A 21,776-nucleotide genomic window follows, 5' to 3' on the forward strand; every position below is an offset into this window, starting at 1 on the left:
TGGACACCGTCATCCCCACAGAATTGTCCAGAACTGTAGAGATAATGGATCTTCTCTCTCACATACACACTGGGCTCTTTGTTTTGGAGCCGCAGCTCTTAATATGGTGTGTGAAATGCCTGTTTAAGATAATACTTGAGAGTTCAATTCCAGCCAATCTTTCCTCCTTTTCATGGAACTTATCTCTGCTCTGTGTTTTTGCTTTCTTTCTTCCTCCCTCTCTGCCTGTTCAGTGCAGCTCCATATCAATATATAGACATTTGTGTTCTTCTAATTCCAATATTTGCTCCACCCCTTATTTATTATTTGAATCAATTTAGTCTTCATACAGTCTTAATTTCATTTGTGTGCGTGTTTAAAATGTCGGATTTTTGTTTATTCTTGAGGATACGAGGGGTCGGGTAAATTGGTCTCTATATGACACGTGATTGGTGAGTTTAGACATGAGAGGTTTTGATGATGTCATACGATTAAACAAGTTATTTAAGAGGCAGTGCATTTAGGTTGAAATTGGATTTGAATGAGATTTGAGGAATAATTGATGTTCAGTAAGATTAAAAAGATATATTTAAAGGGACAGTTCACTCAAAAATAAAATTCTGTCAACATTTACACACCCTCGAGTCGTTCCAAATCTGTACAAATTTCTTTGTTCTGATGAACACAGAAAGATATTTGGATGAATGTAACCAAACAGTTCTTAGCCACAATTGATAGTAGGAAACATTATAATGGTAGTCAAACTTGAGGGTGAGTAAATGAAGACAGAATTTTCATTTTGGGGTGAACTGTTCCTTTAATAGGTTGTTTAAATTTTGATTTCGTATTGACATCAGACCGTTTTAATATATCTAATATATTTACATAATATTATATAATAGGGGTGTAACGATACTTCGTACTATGATATTTCACAGCAAACTTGAAGCGTGACTGCAGGCGAGTCACCCCGAAACTCATTACAAAGGCAAGAACAAACGTTTTTAAATGCAAATGTTAATTTATCCGCTAACGTGAGCTGCTGCATAATAGAGGTGGGCGGAATGGCCAAAAATCTATTTCACGGAACGAGTTATTTTATTTCACGGTAATGATATATTTCATGAAACAATCTCCCATTATAATTCTAGATTTTATACCTCCTTTTTCTTAGATTGATTTAACTAATTTATTTATTACAGTTCATTTAAATGCTCACCATAGTTAAAATGTAGGAAAGTTATGAAAATGTACTAAAGATATCAAATTGAGTTCTGATAATCAGATGTATTATTTATTCATATTTATCTTCTGGCTATATCATATGTATACAGTAGGAAGATAGACAACATATATAACAATAAAGTATGAATATGCACAAACAATGAGAGTACAGTATATGACTAGTGTTATGTACTAGGGGTCTGTACTGTAGGTCTTTATCGCTCTTCACTCTCTATTAGATGAGCACTTTTAGTGCGCTGCTACTCTCTGTCTTTAGGTTTGTTTATTCTCGGGCTTGTTTTTGCACTGCGAGTCTCTGGTGACTCCTCACGCGTCTCCCAAAACTGGAGGTAGAAGCGCGTCACATCAAAACGCTCACGCGCTCGCGAGCATCATCGCGCATTTCAACGCAAGTTTCACCTTGGCTCGCCTGAAGTTAAACTTTATAAAACTATTTACAGCTTTTCAAAACAACCTAACTTCACGGAATACACGGAATAGAAAGATCTCTTACGGTTTACATTTTATTCCGCGGTAACGGAATATTCCGTCATTCCGCCCAGCCCTACTGCATAACGTGATATGCAACATAAAGTAAGCCAAAAGAAACCAGCGCTGTACCGATAAGAGAAGTGAGTCGTACTGTATATTAAAAGATTGAATGACATGCTAAAAAAACAAGTATGTGATCTGCATGATTGAAGAAATGTAATACAGTTTATGTAATATGTCTTTTTGAATGATATTTCTCATTCATCATTACCGTCTCAAGCAAAGACAGCGCAGCTTCAAAGAGACACGAGCCAATAGCGCTTGAGTGTGAGCTCTGTCAGAGCGTTTCATTGGTTGAATGTACTGAATGAACACGCCCTTCACTGAACGAACGAGTCAATAGGCCCTTTTCACAATGACGTCACTTAACTTCCGCCTTTTCGCAAAGCAGTGTATCATAACATCCGTCTTGCTACAAACAAGAAGAACTTCCGTTTTGCTGTCATGTAGGAATTTAACAACAGTGAAAAAAACTGACAGAACACGTATTCAAGTACTTATCCTAGCACCTTCGCTAACACAAAAAGAAAACAAAACACTTACCTTCATAATCAAACGGGTACTGTTCAACAAAGAATTTGTATCCTTTCTCTAGCTTTGATCTTGCGTTAGCAAAAATTTGTCTGCAAGACGTTGTACATCATCTAGCCGTTTTTGTGGCAGATGTGCAAGGGACTTGGTAAACTCCATTCTGAGGCGCTAGCGGATTAGCGGAAGTAACTTCTTCTTGAGTTTTACTGGCGGTTGGCAAACCAGCTTATAGGTGCATTACCGCCACCTTATGAACTGGAGTGTTAGCGGAAGTAACGATACACTGCTTCGCAGCAGAACGGAAGATGCGTGACGTCATGTGAAAAGGGCGTATTGAGTCAAAATGAGACTGAATGAACTGCTACATGTCGTTCATGGTCTAATATTCTCTGTGTTGTAACAATGCATATCCAGTAGTTTCTCAACTTTTCTGAAAAATAAAGGTAATGACCAGGTTTAATTTAATTCTAAGGTAAAGTAAATTATGTCGAAACAGTTAAATCTTTGTATGGAACATTTAATTACACCAATTAAATTAGTTAAACCAGATAGATTTTAGTAGACTAATATAATGTAGATTTTGTCGACTAAGACTAAAATGATGGGGATGACTAAAATATGACTAAAACTAAATTGCATTTTAGTCAAAAGACTATGACTAAACCTAAATCAAAATTTGCTGTCAAAGTTGACACTCAGTGACAAACCTGCAGTACAGCAGGTTCAGTTAAGCCTTAAAATGTTAAAATTCTTTATTAAGTTGTATGTGCAACAAAAAAAGTTACTGAAATTGTTAATATTTTGAAAGTAAATGTTGAATTTCAGTTTCATTTTTGAATTTTGTTCAAAATATCGAGATGTGTATCGTATCATGAGCCCAGCATCGAGATATGTACCGAATCGTGAGCTGAGTGTATCGTTACACCCCATTATATAATATATTTAAATATATATTTCTTTAAAAGGTTATGTTTATTTTGCACAGTCTATAGAGTTTGCCAGACATTTTACTCCTGGTTGTATGTACAGTAGGCCATATAACTATGTGACATACGAATCTTGAATCATCAGGTTACTCCATCAAATAGTGGCATAAAAGCACTGGATAGGATTAGTGTTGGTATCAGAGCTCTGGCCTGGTTTCTCTGGTGGCCGTCCGTCTCTGTGGTGTGGGTACTGAAATAGCAGGACTGCTATGACTCATGGCTGCACAGCCGTCACACTAACACAAGTGCAGAACCTGTTAGCCCCACACGTTCTGGAGTTAATGTAGAGCCCCTGAAGCAAAGTGAACATGTGGAGGACTTGCTAACAGTGCTGTGATAACCCTGAGCTTACAGTACACATGAGCAGTCACACGCATGATACTACATGCATATCCATTAGCTCGACATAAGCTGGGGATTTGAGCATCCCTATGCATTTTTTTAGTCCAATGGTAATTCAGTTTCGATTGATGTTTGTATGATTTGCAAGTTAAAGGGATAGTACATCCAAACATGAAAATTCTTTTATCATTTACTCGACCTTATGGTATTCCAAACCCGTATGACTTTTTTTCTTCTGCAGAACACAAAAGAGGATATTGTTGGTAACCAAACCACATTGGCCCCCGTTAACTTCCATTATATTTTCATTTGTGTTTAACAGACGAGTCATAGTCATGTTTTGAATCACATGAGGGGGAATAAATCATACCAGGATCCATTTTCATCAGTTTGATCCAATCAGCCACATGTACGGACCAGTCGTTGCAAAAGCGATAATCAGCCAATCATATTGCACAGCCTCCTGTCACGTGACCTCTCCCAAACACAGGCAACAGAAAGTGAATGTTGCTATTAAACATGTGGTTTACACACTATTCGATCTCATTATTGGATTTTGTCATATTTGTTCAGTACCGCTGATGAATTTCTCATGCAGTGTTTGTCTTAGAAGGCACCGCCTCTCTCACCTCCTTAGAGAAAACGCTCCTGCGTGAAACACGCACACACACACTGAATCACAGCACAACACAAATGTGATATTGTCAGGTAGCACCCTACAAGCACTCCGTCTCGCCCGCTCCCTCTCTCACTCTCTTTCATAGAGGTCAGGGTGGTCTCCATCTATTACGGGCGTTTGAAGCAGCGGGAGGCATTGCAAGGTGAAGACACATCGGTTGTCATTGTGTTGAGTGAGAGAGCGAGAGAGAGGGAGAAGGAGGGAGGGAGACGGGAGAGAAAATCAGGAAGGGTGAGAGACAGAGAGAGAGAGAGAGAAAGAGAAGCTGTGTTTTCTGGCTCGCCGGAGTCGCTCGCTCACACTCGCTGTTGACGGATGAGCCGTCAGACGAGACCGGGAGCTCGGCAGCGTGTGTCAGGCTGAGGGGCGTGCGGAACATGAACGTAATGAGAACCTTCCCTCGCTTGCTTTCAGATACGGGCCAGAAAAAGACGCCAGAGAAGAAGGATGGAAGACGGATGTCGTTCCAGAGACCGAAGGGAACCGTTGAGTATTCGGTAAGTGGGAATATCAAGCCATTTTCGTTGATGTTTATGCATGTGTTGTGTGTTTACATAGCTGAAATGACAAGGTCATGGGTTCGAATCCCAAAGAGCACACCTTGAATGCATAAAAGCATTTGCAAAATGCAGAAATGTGTGCTGTGACGCTCATCTCGGGGTTGTTTACTTTGCTGGTGAGCTTGAGAATTTCCCACATGTACCCGCTCCATTTCTCTAAGAGTTTGTTTTTGTGTCCACGCTAAAGAACGCTTTGAGACCCTCACGCCAAACAGAGCTGTGTCTTGTGTATCGAGGATGAAGAGCGGTGTTTTTAACAGTGAATGTTTACATTTGCGGCGAGGGGCTGTTTATTTTCATCTCATTTTGCCGGTCCGCACCAGACCGTCCTCTACATTTATAAACATGCATTCCAGCAGAGTGTTCAGAAATGACCTTCCTTTGCATTTCTATTGATTCGGCATGCGTGTGCCGTGCGAGAGAGAGAGCGAGCGAGCTTCGATTGTCTGTCTTAACAGCTTGTTGTGTTCTTGAAATGACCCTCAAATTCCAGCTGCGGGCAGAACGCTTCTTGTCTCTCTCCCTAGTAACAGGAAGCGTGTGGGTTGACGCGAGCTCTGGAGTTGAGCCTGGAAGTGGGAAAACGGAGGAGCTGGCGGACTGAGCTGTCATTTGCACAGCAGATTGGAATCAGACTCGTTTCGTAGCGGGCATCAGGCAGCCGTGGATGCCGGCGTAGTCGCCGCTGTCACGGTCCTGTTTCCAGATGCTTCGGAAGATCCGGGCAGGTGTCTGACACCCTCTCTCTCAACACACACACACACTGAAGATCCGTCTCTGTCAGACATGGAGTGACTGACAGGGCCTTTGTTTTCCTCGGCAGAGTGTGAAAAGTGTTCAAGGCGGCAACGGGGCATTTTTCAAGCGGCATGTTGTGAGGCTGTTTGTGGTTTGGGGGTGGGGGGTGAGCAGATATGGGTCTGATATCTCTCACTTTCAGCTTGCTGTGCATGGCGGAGTGATGGACGACTGGATGGGCGTTGCATGTTGATGATTCAAGCAATGCTGTCGGACCCATTGAATGCCCGGCCGAGACGGATGGGGAGGATGTGGTCATGTTTTGGTGGACCGGAACAAATTCAGCGCATTTTTTTAATGCCCAGGGCATTAACTATTATGCTTTAGGTTATACTAATAGGCTTTCGTTTGTGATTTTCTTTCCCCCTTTTTGTGTAAAACTAAACAAAATCAGTTATTGAGCAAGTACATAAAAAACTGTGTTATTGTAAAAAAATAAAAAAATTGTCTCCTTACCCCGACTGATAATAATGATATATAAACGGAGCTGTTGGGTGAGATTTCTCAAGAAATCATCAGAAAAGTATGTAAAGTGACCTGCAATTTTATGTTTCAAACAGAAATGGCACAAGAAATGCAAAACTTACAGATTGCAGCTTTCATTCAAAAAAAATTGTTATGCAACTAATTGTATTGATGCTTTGTGGCACTGAATGAATTATAGTTTAATTCATCTTTTTTCTTTACGGACCTCTTTCAAATGCATTGTGGGATTGGCAGCTGAAGCTGCTTTAGATTTTGGCCAAAAGAAGTGTTCTTAAAAGGCATTCAAATAATGCTGCCTACCTCTTGGCCTTAAGGGTAACGATTGTCTTTGAAGAATTTTCTTGGCTGCAGGAAACTGACAGAACATGTAAAGACTAAACTGTAATTTTACTGTAGAGTTGTTAACGCCTTTGTCTGCCCTTCATCAGATCAGTTATGAGTGCTTGGCAAACATCACATAATTCATTATCATGAACAAAGCTGATATGGGTTATATTGACCCATATATTCACACTTTTCAGATCACTGTTTTGAACCTTGTTAAAGCTCAGAGATGTAAACCGTCAACATTTCAGTCTTGGGCAAGACATTTAAACACAAGGTTTACCCAGTGGGATTGATGCTGTAAGAATTGTACTTTAGACCATTTTGAATAATTCTGCTATGTGAGTTTTGCACTGAATTTATTGTAGTATTGCAAATATTCTTGTTATTTAAATAATTCATTCATTCATTACATTTAAACAAATATATCTTCACAACATGTTTGCTCTCTCATACCTCTAAGAACTTAATATTTCATTTATTTAAAATATCTACTTTCTACTAAATCGCTCTTGCAAAAAGGAGACATAATTGAGACAATAGCCGGGTTTCCATCACCTCTGTTTTATGCGCGTTTTGAAGTTTCGCATCAGAAACGAGTGATTGTAATGCCAAATTTCGAAATAAAATTAGCAAAAAAGTTTTTACTCTCATTTGAGGTGGTTTTACTTTTTTTGCGAAAAACAGTTAATGCGAATAATGGGATATGGAAACGCATTTGCCGAATAAAATGTGACGTAGTGAACATTAAACCCACGAGACTAGGCGGCTGACTATGTGTTTCTGGATATCGGATCTTTTTTCATTTACTGTTGGTTACCAGGTTACCAATACTACTGCTTGAAAAGCTTGATGAAAACGCACCAATTTCGCATTAGGTTTTTCTTCTGTTATTGCGAACTTCAAAAAGATTAGCACGTTTGGATGAAAACCCGCCTAAAGGGCCATTCACATTTCGCGTCTTTTGTGCGCGCAAGTTCGTTATTTTAAATGAAGCCTAGCACGCAAATAGGGAACGGCGCGGCGTGCACATTGTTCTAGACGCGTCGCCGCTGCATCGAGATGGAAATAGTTCAACTCTTGAGAGTGCCGCACGCGACACAGCTAGAGTAAGCGCCGCGGCTCGCGTTTTCTGTGCGGTTTTACTATAAGTTTGTAAAATCAATGTAAAATTATACAACCAACATACATGTTTTATATTCTTTATGATTACTGATCATCTTCCAGACATCAGGCTTGAGATAAAATTTTGGTTAAAAAAAATGTATAAATTATTTAGTTATTGCAAACCATTGCAATATGCATATAGCGATATGCACATTTGCGATATATTTCAATATATTGTGAAACCCTATATTGTTCGCATCTTCTCAAAAATGTCTGAGAAGTAATAGGCCAATTTGACTATTTGTAAACTCATGGCTCACCAAGAGAAAGGAAGTTCAGGGTTTTTCCTGGCTCAAAATGAGGCGGAGGTGGTGCCATCCTGATCTTGTACGCACACACGTAGGCCTACCATACCTTTAAGTGGCTTAACCAAAGTGACTTTGAGTTTGACATATTAAAAGTTCTAATAAAATTAGATAAAAATGATAATTATTAAGTTATATAAAACATTACTTTTATTTAACCAAACAGAAATGTTTTTTAATCAAATAAAGCTTTTTTATAATTTCAACTAACTTTGCAGCCCACAATAGCCAACTAAATTAACCAGTCTTTCTAAATGAGCAAAGCTCATTCACATCTTGCATTCTCTGTGGTTCACTTTAAATGATTCAAGGATCTGTTTTATTCGCTAGTGACTGAAAAGTTCAATAATTTAAATGAATCGGTTCAAATAAGTCATTCGTGTGCGAGTTGTTCTGAACGCAATGTGCGTTCATACTGGCGAACTCGCTGTGTACAGTATACGCTGATTCAACGGTCCAACTGCACAGCTAAAGACATTACAATGATGTACGTCATGTTAATTTAAGAAATTTAAAAAAATTAAACGTACTTGGATGCAAAACAAACAGCCGTGAAACACAGGCTGGCTCTTGTTCTGCAACTCTTTTTAGTGCCTCAGTGTGCTGATAACGAAACAGCGCCTCCACTGTGGCGTAATGCCGCAACTGCAGTTACAAATGACAGTCTGTTAAATGCACGCAGCATTTCTTGTGAAGACTCGCAACATAATTTTGGGGAGAGCCTGAGGCGGCACGACATTTGATGGAGGCGGCCGCCTCCAATTTCTCTATGCAGGAAAAACCCTGAATTTACTATACAGATGGTTTGCTTTTAGTTGTATCTGCACATAAAACCAAGACTGGAGAAAATATTTGAATATAACACTTACACAGTAGCTTTAACACTTTTCAAGAAACAAGGAAATGTTTACCACAGGTGAGCTCAAGAGAGGTCGTATAAAGATGCACTGTTGTTCAGCCCCAGTCAGCAGATTCTGCCTATTGGCTGTTCTGAGTCCAATTAAAACAGTGAGAGATTTCAAGCAATACTTCTCACTAGAGAGAAACACTGAACAGCATCTGGCTTAATGCTACTTGAATAATAAAAATACAGATACAACATCTGATTCTTATGAGGTTTACCTCTGAGGACATCATTATCCAGATGCATGTTTTAACTTAGATATAAGCATTAAGATAAAAGCATTACATGTAAAAGCACAATGGATGATGTGGTTCATCATTATATGAAAATCATTGTTGAATATGCACTGAAACAAGTAAAGTTTCCTCTTCAGTGCTTCCATTTGAAGCTTAATATGCATGGTGCACACTGTGTACAAAATCAATAATGTTTTTTTATTGCTAGATGGCTGGATTTGTATTTAACTGCAGCAAATGGAAACAGTTTGTCCTAAATTCAAAAAGCCACACGTTTTAGACTATATTACTTCAAATTTCCCACTAAAGCTCATACAGTATTAGATGCCAGCACTGGGCTGAGTTCTACTGAGCTGTGTTTAATGAATTTGAAGCGTGCGTGTGGAGGTGGACCTGGATCACCTCACCCATTGAATTCCACCTGTTTTGTAAAGACTGTAATGACAGATATTCCTTTGTTTTTTCCATTTCTTTCATTTTTTTGTGTGGAAAATTCAAATTAAGCAACAACCCACGTGGCTGTCTAGGGTAATGCAAATAAAACAAATGGGTTTGTGATACTTATATATATATATATTTTTTTTTTTTTTTTAAGTATCTTGGATTACTTGTTTCACACCATCCCCATCTCTAAACCATGGTACAGCTTAGGGCTGCACAATATATTGGAATAATCGAAATATTGCAATGGTTTTCAATACCTGAATGAGTTTAATTCTTCAAACAGTTAAGTAGTGTCTAAGTTTTAGCTTGCTGAAGATACAATTTTTAGCTTTTAAATATAGTTATTGGTCGATTTTACATACTTGAAGCATTACTGTTCGCTGCTGTCTTCCTGAAACCTCTTATCTCCAAATGTCTTTACTTTTATTTTTTGCCATAAATCATTATTATTAGTCACCCTTTATGTTTGTCACTGGGTTTTGCAAATATCTAACCAATAAAAAGTATCAAAAAGTGCTTGTCAACTCTGACAACACAGTATTTAATTATTGAAAAAAGTACAGTGTTTTTTTTCCATTTCCTGAAAAACGGTGAATTTGGACATCCGAGGTTTTGGAAGGACAGCGATGATATACAGTATCTATATCATAAGTTATTGCATTGCATTTAAATGTAGTGCAGCCCTAGTACAGTATTTAAAAATGCTTTAGTGTTGTTGTCGTATGTTAAAATACGTATATGGTAAATTGGTGTAGATTTGGGTCTGATTGACATGTTAAACTTTTAACTTTAGTACAGTATTTGATGATTTCATCCTCTGTGTGTAACACTGAGGATGTTTAGACATTCTAACAGACACATTATCACCCTTAACCCAACTTCCTTATCTCTTACTCTCTAACACTAAAACACACGTTATAGGGTGGAAGTTGATCATGTTTGTGGGTTTGCGTAGCATCTCTGTTTACTTTTTTCACTTGTTGCTCTTCTGCGTCCTATAAAAAGCAGGAATGTCAACATCTGCCAAGACTGCTGAGCTAAAATTAGTTCTTTAAGTGATCATACAGTTAGCCGGCGTGAGCCATGAGGGTTGTAATGACAGCATCGCTATGGCAACACCCATGCCACAGCAGTCTTGATGCCCCAAGCAGTATGGAGCACGTCTGATTTGACATTCGGCCTGATTGCACCATTTACTACAATGTCATTTCTAGCTTGTTAAACTACTGTATGTATTTCAAAATGAATATATTACATTATATTTTTATTATTTTATATGTTGTAAAATGAACACAGGTCACATTGAAATTAATACAGGACCTGAACTTGATCTTCTTCAAGATCTGTGCTGCAAAAATGTATTCACAATAACATATTGTGTATATAAAAATGATTACATTAATCCATACACATTAACAAATAAAAAAATATGTCACTCTTTCTTTCAGAATCACTAAGAGTGAAATGCATTTTTAATGCAATTTGGCAGACAAGGTTATCTGAAATAATGTCACGATGCAAAACAGAGACATTTAAACTGGTGTCATTTGTAAAACAATGTAACAGTTGTTTTGCCAGATGTGTTTACAGAAAGGATGTAGATGGACTAATATAATCCCATATTTGCTAGTGGATTACTAACAGGATGTATAGATCCTGAACAGACATCCATACTGTATTTGTAATGATACATGCACATACTGCGATGAAAAATGTTTAAGGTATTTAATGCACAACGGCAGTTCATTTACATTTATGCATTTGATTTAGATGTTAATCCAGAATGATTTATAATGCATTGTATGATTATGTATTTTTCTGGCAATGTTCTTTTGTAATTTTCTGAGATCAGAAGTTAAGTTTAATGTATATTAAAATAAAAAAGAATTGACAGATATTGTTATTTTACCAAGTTTAACTTCTGCTGTTATAATCTAATGTCATATTTATGTCTTATACTTCATTCTGTGCTGTAGTGACTAATGCAAATCTGTTCTCCTTTTTTAAATCTGGTAACAAGGTTGCATTGATCCCTCTACGTTTCTTTCCTCTCGTAAGAAACCTTGAGTCTTTAGGTGTCTGGGAAATGTTGAGTTTAGTCTAGACGGTACTGATGACTCCTACTGCTGTTTTTTATTTTGCCAAGCACAAAAGACTGTCAAGCTGACACTACTCACGTTGTATATTTAGCCGATATATTCATCCACGTCTCTCTTTAAAAAGAGGACGACATACCTCAGTGGGACTTCTGCTAAAATCTGAGATCGAATTAGAAAGCATGGGCATGAGAGACAGAACACATCTGTCTCTCAAAGCAAATCATATATTTTCCATCTAACAAGTGGAGACATTAGCGTCCAGTCGGGCCAGGTTGTATTTGCGATGAATTGAAGCCCACGGAAAAGACGTTTTCAAATGCCTCTCGCGGAGAATCAATGTTCTGTGCCAGACAGATGGGATGAAAGGACGGCACTACTGCAGGGTCATTGAGAATATCGGCTACCGACGTTCCCATCTGAAGAAAACTATCAAATGTGTTTGAAAAATGTGTATGTGTTAGTGGGGAGGAGGGTTCAGGCAAAAGATAAGAGAAGTCTGATTGAGAGTACAAATGGCATTATAAATGCTAGTGCTGCTTATTTTACAATGTTCTGAAAATTTGGGGTGATGGAAAAGTAATATCAGTCACAGCATAAACATACGTAACGCTAGATTCTAAATGCTTGGTTGTTTTAACCTGTGGATGGGTCAAATCCTTGCATTTTCACTTGACTGACATGAAGCTCAGAATGTTTTAACTTTTATTTTGTGTTTAAATGCTTGGAATTATTTTGTAGACAACATATAATTAGGTCAAAATATATGTTTTTAATAAAATGTTATTTAAAGTAATGAAGAAAAAGTATTCAGTAAAAGCCCTATACTTTAAAAGCATCTCAGGGGGAGACCTTAAAGGAATAGTACACCCAAAAATGAAAATTCTGTCATCATTCACTCACCCTCAAGATTGTTCCAAACCAGTATACATTTCTTTGTTCTGCTTAACACAAAGGAAGATATTTGTAAGAATATCAGTAACCAAACAGATCTCATTCCCCATTTACTACCATAGGGGAGTCAATGTGGGATGAGATCTGTTTGGAACAAACAGAATTTTAATTTTTGAGTGAACTATCCCTTTAAGAAGCTATTTGAAAAAATGTCAAGACAACAATTTTTGCAATTTGTAGTAAAAAAGCGTGAGTGCACCAAAGATGCTGAAATAAACACTTTTTTGATAAGTTTTGAACTTTAACGGAATAGTTTCAAGGAATAATCTTAGAATGTTTTTTTTATTCTGACTATGGAAAGTCAATGGTGACCAATTTTTGGGTGAACTATTCCTTTAACATAATTTCTATAGTTACTGTATATTTGTATTTCATACTTTTATTATTTATTTATTCTAAAAGGTGGAAAATATGTATTAAATATGAAGTTATCCATATTTTCATATTGACTGTTTCATCGGACACGTGCATGCGCCTGACCCGCAGTTTACGTCCGGTTTGTGTTTGTTGATCGTTCTGGCTAGTGGCTAATATAACTATTTATATTTTATTTCATTTATATTAGAATTAATTAATATTGCAATTTTATACTAATTGTATTGAATAAAGAATATGTTTAATTTTATAGTATATTCATTTGAATAACTAAACAATTTGTTGAATAGGTTGTGTAACTTTGTCCCATTTAAGTTTAGCCAAAGAACGGTTCTTCTACTGGTGACTTAAAATAATACTGGCAAGACATACATTTAACTTCCAAGCCAATGTAATGTACTTGTTATTTATTTTGCTTGTCTTCAGAAATAATCTACATGGACTCTTTGCCAGAAGTTAAGCTCGGGTCACAAAAGCGTGCATCCGCAGTAACTTTTGTTTATGTTGTTGCTTTGCTTTTGGAATAGTTTTCTTAGGGGTCATTCATATTGGATGTAGAAGATATGTGGCTCACGATACGTGTTTTCAAAGTTGACAGAAGTCTTAAGGCATCAGTGTTGCTTATCTCGCTGTCCTCTTTACATCAGATATATCAGACAGAGTCTCAGAGCTATGAATCCTTTACATTTAAACATTATCTACAGTGTTATGGTGATTCAGTCATCTCACTGTCCCAAGATCATATGCTTCTTATGTCCTGTAATGTGATGTTTTGGATGAATTTTGCATGTCAGATGCTGTTAAGGATTGATCACAAAAGCAAGTTCCACACAGTTTGAAAAGGGGAAGCATATTTACACCATTGCAACATTTCTCTTCCTGTTAGCTCTTTTTTCATCTCATTTTTGTTTTAGTGACAACCCTTTTTTACACTTTAGACATCAATTTGGTCAAAAAAGAAGAAATATTAAAAGAATGACTTTTTTCTCTTCTTTTTTGTTTATTCTTGTTTGTTGTGCAGGTGGAATCACGAGACACCCTCAACAGTATCGCCCTGAAGTTTGACACCACCCCAAATGAGCTCGTTCAGCTCAACAAACTCTTCTCCAGAAATGTGGTACCTGGTCAGGTGTGTCTCTCTTTCTCTCTCTCATACCCTCTCACATGCTTCTTAAAGGGATAGTTCACCAAAAAAATTGAATTCTGTCATCATTTACCCTCTTGTCGTGTCATACCTGTATGACTCTCTTCTGCAGAACACAAAAGTAGACATTTTGAAGAATGTTGGTAGACGAGCAACGACACTACCTATTCATTTCTATTGTATGGACACAAAACCAATGCGTGTCAATGGGCGCCGCCATTGTTTGGTTACCAACATTCTTCTTCTTTTGTGTTCTACAGAAGAACGAAAGTCATACAGGTTTGAAATGACAAGAGGGTGAGTAAATGATGACAAATGTTCATTTTTGAGTGAACTATCACCTTAAAATTAACCTGAAATTCTGTTGACAATGCATTTTACTTCCATAATAAATTTCAGTGTCCTAAAATGAGGTGTTAAAGAAATCAACATTTTAGAATGTAATTTTTTTCCACAATCTCACTAATAAATCAACTCAAATAATTGTTTTCCCCATATCATTTTTTTTTGTACTTATTAAATGTAATTTTTCACTCATCAATATATCTCATTACAGAATTAGACATGAACGCTGTTGCACAATTCACACTTCAAGTTAAACCTGAATTGGCTTCTAAAGTTTTACTTTCAATAGACAATTAGATCTCTGCCGAGCATTTGACAAAGCATCAATCTCTCACCGTTTAATATGGTGCAGCAGCAGCATATCAATTATGACCGATATGACATTACCCAGAGAATATCACAATCTCTCAGATGGTGTGATTAATGACATTTCTCTCTCAGTCGAGCGCTTATGAAACACCTCTTGCGAAACGGCTCCAATATTGCCCCATCTCCTCACGAAATACACTAAAGTTAAGCAATGCGGCTGTCCGTTGATATTCTCATGGCTCTGATGGCAGTAATGAGAGGGTGATAGATGGATTCGAGTGTTGGAGATGGGCGGCCGCCGCTGCGTGACACGATGCAGCTGGAGGGCTCTCAGCGCATCCTACGTGACCGAATGCTTTGGATTGTTTCAGCTTTAAGACTTTTCATTACTAATGTCTTTGTATATTTGTGTGTGTGCGTGCTAGAAGAAAATGTATGTTACTTGGCTGTAATTGTGTACAAAATGATAGAAAATTGGCCACAGAAGTAAAAACATATTTTACAAATTTTCTTGTCATTCGTAACTATTGAAGAACTATTGAAGGAGTAGTTCACCCAAAAACTAAAAAATGTGTCATCATTTACTCACACTCTTGTCATATTAAACTTGTATGACTTTCTTTCTTCTGCAAAACCCAAAAGAAGATATTTTGAAGAATGATGATAACCAAAAGCCGTTGGCAAGTCAACAGGGACCAACGATTTCGTTTACATTCTTCGAAATATCTTCTTTTGTGTTCTGCAGAAGAAAGTCATACAGGTTTGAAACGACAAGAGGATGAGTAAATGATTACAAAATTTAAAAATTTGGGTGAACTATCCCTATAAATAATGAAAAGTTTATAGATTTCACTTACGAAGAGCAAATTCTATGTTTATTTGTATTATGTTTGATTTATGTGTTTAGTCATATATATACATTATATATATACACTCACCTAAAGGATTATTAGGAACACCTGTTCAATTTCTCATTAATGCAATTATCTAATCAACCAATCACATGGCAGTTGCTTCAATGCATTTAGGGGTGTGGTCCTGGTCAAGACAATCTCCTGAACTCCAAACTGAATGTCAGAATGGGAAAGAAAGGTGATTTAAGCAATTTTGAGCGTGGCATGGTTGTTGGTGCCAGACGGGCCGGTCTGAGTATTTCACAATCTGCTCAGTTACTGGGATTTTCACGCACAACCATTTCTAGGGTTTACAAAGAATGGTGTGAAAAGGGAAAAACATCCAGTATGCGGCAGTCCTGTGGGCGAAAATGCCTTGTTGATGCTAGAGGTCAGAGGAGAATGGGCCGACTGATTCAAGCTGATAGAAGAGCAACTTTGACTGAAATAACCACTCGTTACAACCGAGGTATGCAGCAAAGCATTTGTGAAGCCACAACACGCACAACCTTGAGGCAGATGGGCTACAACAGCAGAAGACCCCACCGGGTACCACTCATCTCCACTACAAATAGGAAAAAGAGGCTACAATTTGCAGGAGCTCACCAAAATTGGACAGTTGAAGACTGGAAAAATGTTGCCTGGTCTGATGAGTCTCGATTTCTGTTGAGACATTCAAATGGTAGAGTCAGAATTTGGCGTAAACAGAATGAGAACATGGATCCATCATGCCTTGTTACCACTGTGCAGGCTGGTGGTGGTGGTGTAATGGTGTGGGGGATGTTTTCTTGGCACACTTTAGGCCCCTTAGTGCCAATTGGGCATCGTTTAAATGCCACGGCCTACCTGAGCATTGTTTCTGACCATGTCCATCCCTTTATGACCACCATGTACCCATCCTCTAATGGCTACTTCCAGCAGGATAATGCACCATGTCACAAAGCTCGAATCATTTCAAATTGGTTTCTTGAACATGACAATGAGTTCACTGTACTAGAATGGCCCCCACAGTCACCAGATCTCAACCCGATAGAACATCTTTGGGATGTGGTGGAACGGGAGCTTCGTGCCCTGGATGTGCATCCCACAAATCTCCATCAACTGCAAGATGCTATCCTATCAATATGGGCCAACATTTCTAAAGAATGCTTTCAGCACCTTGTTGAATCAATGCCACGTAGAATTAAGGCAGTTCAGAAGGCGAAAGGGGGTCAAACACCGTATTAGTATGGTGTTCCTAATAATCCTTTAGGTGAGTGTATATATATATATTAGTCAACATTTGAAGTGGATCAAAAAGGTTGATACCTGTTCTTGTCAAGGACAGCTTTGATTAACTTTTTTTTGATCCACTTTAAATGTTGACTACTGTATACAGTATATATATATATATATATATATATATATTAGTTCTCTTATTAGACAAAGTGTGACTTCTGTAAAGTGTGATATTATTATTATTATTAATTGTTGTAATTATTAGCAGTTGGCTTAGTGTTATAGTATCCATTAATCCATAATAGTCATTATAATTAGTTTTATATAAATACAGAAGTCGAGGTTACATCATTATTTACATGAGGTCGTTTAAGTCTGTTGACATTATAATTAGCTTTATATAAAAACAATAGAAGTTTAGGGTATGCTTTTATTTAGTATGGCTTTATGTGGGTAAAAAATAGTGCATGTGGTCAGTGTTTGTAAAGCGTGTTGTGGTTGTGATTACAGGTTCTTTATGTTCTTGATCCCGAGTGTGTGTCCAGTGTGGGCAGCTCTCCATCCTTCAGTCCCAGCAGCCCCCTCTCTCCCACCTCCTCAGAGGCCGACCTGGAGAAAGTGACCACGGTACATGACATTTCCTTCTAAATGCTGCGCTAAATCTCAATTTAACCTGCACTCCAGAAGGTCTCACATGCAGTTCAGCTTGCTTTGACCACATACCCAAGCTTGCATATTTTGGGTAAAGGAACAGTTCACCCAAAAATGAAAAATCTCTCGTAATTTACTTAACCTCATAGATGAATAATTTTCTATTAAAACCATGTCAAGTTATCTTATTTATATACAGTGTAGGGCTCAACATGTTGAATCGCTAACAAGCATATACATATTAATGTAATCCAAATAACTTCATTGGTTTAATATGTTTTCTGAACAATGGTTGTGGAAAAAAACATGCATATTGTTTATCATAATTTGGGTGATCTATTCCTTTAAAAAAATCCAATAGTGCACAATTTAATAAGGAATACTGATGCATTTGACTTCTCCAATAGGATGCTTTGCTTCTGCAGTGCATTAGGGAACATTTTGAGAAATGCGAAAGATTCTTTATGAAACAGAGAAGTCGTGAAATATTGTCGTCAAGTATAAGCGAAGAAAGCGTGCTTTGTTTTCCAACAGCTGATCGGAAGAATGCCAGTGTTGCAGAATTCCATGTTGACAAGGTCGCTATTTGTTTTTGTCATGATAAATGTAGTGATAGCTGGAATTCCTATTCTCTAGACAAATAACACAAGGTCATCAAATGTTAAATAATGCAAAAGCTCTAGTTATTTAATGCAAACATACCCCTTGTTACAGACGAGCAGACAAATGCATGACATTACACAGATAGATTACTTGTGCAAATTTGCTTTTGAACAGGTTTTGAAATCACCTGGATGAAATAAATTCAGTCTGCGGTTGCTCGCTGTCAGATGTGACATTTACACACCCACAGTAATCAAATACATGACGTCACTGTGTTGACTTGACCTCATTTATGGAAACACTTTATCTGAATCTGAAGAAATGTCCCATCTGTATGATATAGCTAAATCAAATGTTACATTTCTCATGCTTCAAAGTAGATTTTACATGGTTTAAATAGTATTTTTTGTATTACTATATTCACTAGAATTATTTTTTTAGCATCTCACCTTTGGCATGGAAGAAACGCGTGTGTTAAATGCTGTCAGTACCTTCTATGTTGACTAATCCGCAGAAAATAGCTTTTACAGGTAAAAAAAAAAGAGGCATCCGTACCTTTCACTGCCTCCTGTATCCATAGTGACTGCGGTGACGGTGCCAGATTCCTTTCTTAACGTCTGCAAACCTGCCTGTTTGTGCACTCAAACGCGTTTTACCTTTCGTTTCTTTCATGTGTGTGTTGGGGCCTTTCGTTTTGGGAGAAGGAAACTGTAATCTGGCTAGCAGTCGCTGTGGTGGTGATGTTGTTCTACGCCAAATTCTAGTGAGCTCCCTACCTAGACGGCATCATGGGTACAATACAATTAGTTTATAGACCGTCACTGCGTTCCATTCCGAAGTAATCATCCCTATGACCTACTCCCTTCGAAGAGTAAAGCTCTTGATGTGTAAACTCTAGATGGAAAACACAATTGTTTCTCTTAATCTGTCGGTTTAAAATTTACCTTGGCAAAAGGAGCAATAAAACAACGTCATCTCTTTATTTGGAGTGACGTTTTGTATGGTGTCCCCTTCCCTAAGGACCCTTCGGAGGGCAATAATATATCCCGTTTGTTACGCACCGCGTTTCATCGGACGCGCGCGCGCCTGACCCCCAATTAACTTCCGGTTTGTGTTTGGCTAGTGTCTAATGATATAACTATTAATATTTTAATTACTTTATGTTAATATTAAGTTGTATTCTTATTGTACTGCATAATAATTGTATTAAATAAACGATTTGTACAAATTGTTGTATGTTCGTTTTATTAAATAAACCATTGTTGAATGGGTCGCAGTAGTTCGGTCGCATTTAAACAAACCGTATGATACATTGACATCTAGCGGTTGAGCTTGGTATCGCAGTCCAAATTCAAAATATTGGAGAGACAAATTTAGCCAAGTAACAGCTCTTCTTTTGATTGTTATCAGAAATAATCACAAAATTCGCAGTAACGTTTGTTTATGTTGTTAAGATGAAACCGTCTATAGTTTAAGTCTTCTACGTTTGTTTAAAGCTGCCATCCACAATCCTTTTGATAATCTGTTGCTTAATCTCTTTGTGGAGTTATTTTCTTTTGAAGTCAATTACATCAAACTGACAACTGACATTTTATACATTGTAAAGTCTATAAATTGTATTGTATTATATTATATTGTGTTGTACATTATAAAAGGAAGTTACGGATTCACAGCTTTAAATATTTACAATTTATGCTATTTGATATCATTTGATATGAAAATAAAATAAGTATCTTGTACTAAATAAGGAGCACTGTCTGTGTGGCATTTATAGTGGCCGCTATGTAGAGAGTTGCTATACTACATTAGAAGGCATCTGCCTAGGGAGTAGATCCATCTTACTCGGTTTTTAGTCTGAGCCTTTCTCATTTTTATGCTGTGGCGTGTATTGACCCTATGATCCAAAGAGAGTTGTTTTTGTGCATACTACACCCGACTGCTCAGGAGACACGGTGATGCATAAAGTAGTGTGAGTAGCAGTCTGATCCCGTTTGAATGTGTAATGCAGAGGAAGCACTTCTGTAAAGCAAGCATCTCTTTCTCTTCCCCGACTGCAAAGATCTTTTAATTATAGAGCCATTACAGCCCTGCAGTCTCGGTTCATATCAATTATTAAAGTGAATGTCTTGGCATGTTTGTGTGTAATGAAGAGCGATGGTGAACACAGTGAAAAACAGAAAAACAGTTTGTTTGCTTTGGGAAGTAGATACTGTATTTTCGGTTGAATCTTGCCTCAGCTGCTGTTGTAATGCATCTGATGGGAATGTTTCTCCAGTTTTGATTTGGACACTAGGAAAACGTACTATGGTACTACTGATTTTCGGGTGTGTATTATTTGAGGTTACATGCAATATGAGGAATTGTATGTTAATGTCATTGTACAGTAGAGATCCAGTGAACATTTTTAGTAAGGGTAGGGTAAAGGAGAGCTGTGTGCACCGATAAGGTTTATTCTTTAAACAAGGCGGAAGGTTTAGAAAAACTGAGTAATGTGCAGACGTGTATTAGTCACAGTCATTACCCTCAGATAGCACACCCGTGGATCACCCACAGCCCATTCATTGACCATCTGATGCCTATTGCAAAAAAGGGCAAGCAGTTTCTTGATCTGATGTTTGTTTGACCTTAAACAACCTCAGAGAGTCAGGGTTAAAATTTTGCCACAAGTTTGGCTTTTGTAGTAAAACTAAAAAGTAAAACTAATTTTTTCGTCTTTTGGCATGTCCAAACTAGACATGAGAAAATAATTTATTCCCACTCAATATCACTTTTAGATGATAGATTCGAAATTCTCTGCACCTGGCCTTGAAGCAACTGCTGTATAATTTAACTTTTTCCTTTCATTATTATTGTAAAAATACTTATTAATATGTATTAATACTAATAATACTGTAGTATTTTTGTGTCACTGCAGAGTATTACTGTTTTAATTTTTTTTAACTTTTTCAGATAAAATCTAAATCTAAATAGCACATACAACAAACCCCTACCCATGGTTAAAACAAAACAAAAACATGGTAACTGTAGTAAGGGAAACTAATAGATGCTTTACGTGTCAGGCTCTTGCTTCCTCTCTAAAATAGCAGTTCTTGGCCAGAAGAAACTGCAAAATGGACAAAATTTTCTATTGTCAAAAGTTTGGCTGTGTGAGACTGCCTCTGAAATATGGACTTGAATTTAGTCACACACACACACACGCGCACGCACACACACACACACACACACACACACACACACACACACACACACACACACACACACACACACACACACGTGCTTCTCTTCCTCTGTTTCTCTGCCTGTCTCTCACTCCCTCTCATTTTCTTGTGAAGCACACTAAATTTAGCACGCAGCAGGAAGGGAGGGTGAGATCGGAATGATACAGGAGATAAGGCCACAAGCACCGTGTGTGTGTGTGAGCGCTTGTGTGGGTGTGTGTGCGTGCGTGTGTGTGTGTTTGAAAGAGAAGCTGTGTTAATTATCTGTGGCTGCTGGTATTGGCTGACTCTAGGAAAGGTGACTTTGTCCAGAGTTACTGGTTTGACTTCCTATCCAGAAACTTTTTTGTACTGCTTTGCTCGTGTTACTGACAGCATGAAGCACTTTATACGAACCGCTGCAGCTGGTGCTGTGGATGAGCGGTACCTGCACCAAAGCTTGATTTTTTTTAT

The 21,776-nt window shown here is 37.8% G+C and overlaps 1 protein-coding gene across 3 annotated transcripts in view; it reads left to right on the plus strand.

Moving 5' to 3' along the window:
* oxr1a (oxidation resistance 1a) overlaps positions 1-21,776 on the plus strand; it is a 145,060-nt gene that overhangs the window by 95,871 nt on the left and 27,413 nt on the right. For all 3 annotated transcript variants that reach the window (XM_057339320.1, XM_057339319.1, XM_057339321.1), the window contains 3 exons: positions 4,708-4,790; positions 13,964-14,071; positions 17,362-17,478. In XM_057339320.1, the coding sequence (XP_057195303.1) occupies positions 4,708-4,790; positions 13,964-14,071; positions 17,362-17,478 (308 nt within the window). The remainder of the gene's footprint in view (positions 1-4,707; positions 4,791-13,963; positions 14,072-17,361; positions 17,479-21,776) is intronic.

The sequence above is a fragment of the Triplophysa rosa genome, linkage group LG8, assembly GCF_024868665.1.
Source record: "Triplophysa rosa linkage group LG8, Trosa_1v2, whole genome shotgun sequence".
Classification (NCBI taxonomy): Eukaryota; Metazoa; Chordata; class Actinopteri; order Cypriniformes; family Nemacheilidae; genus Triplophysa; species Triplophysa rosa.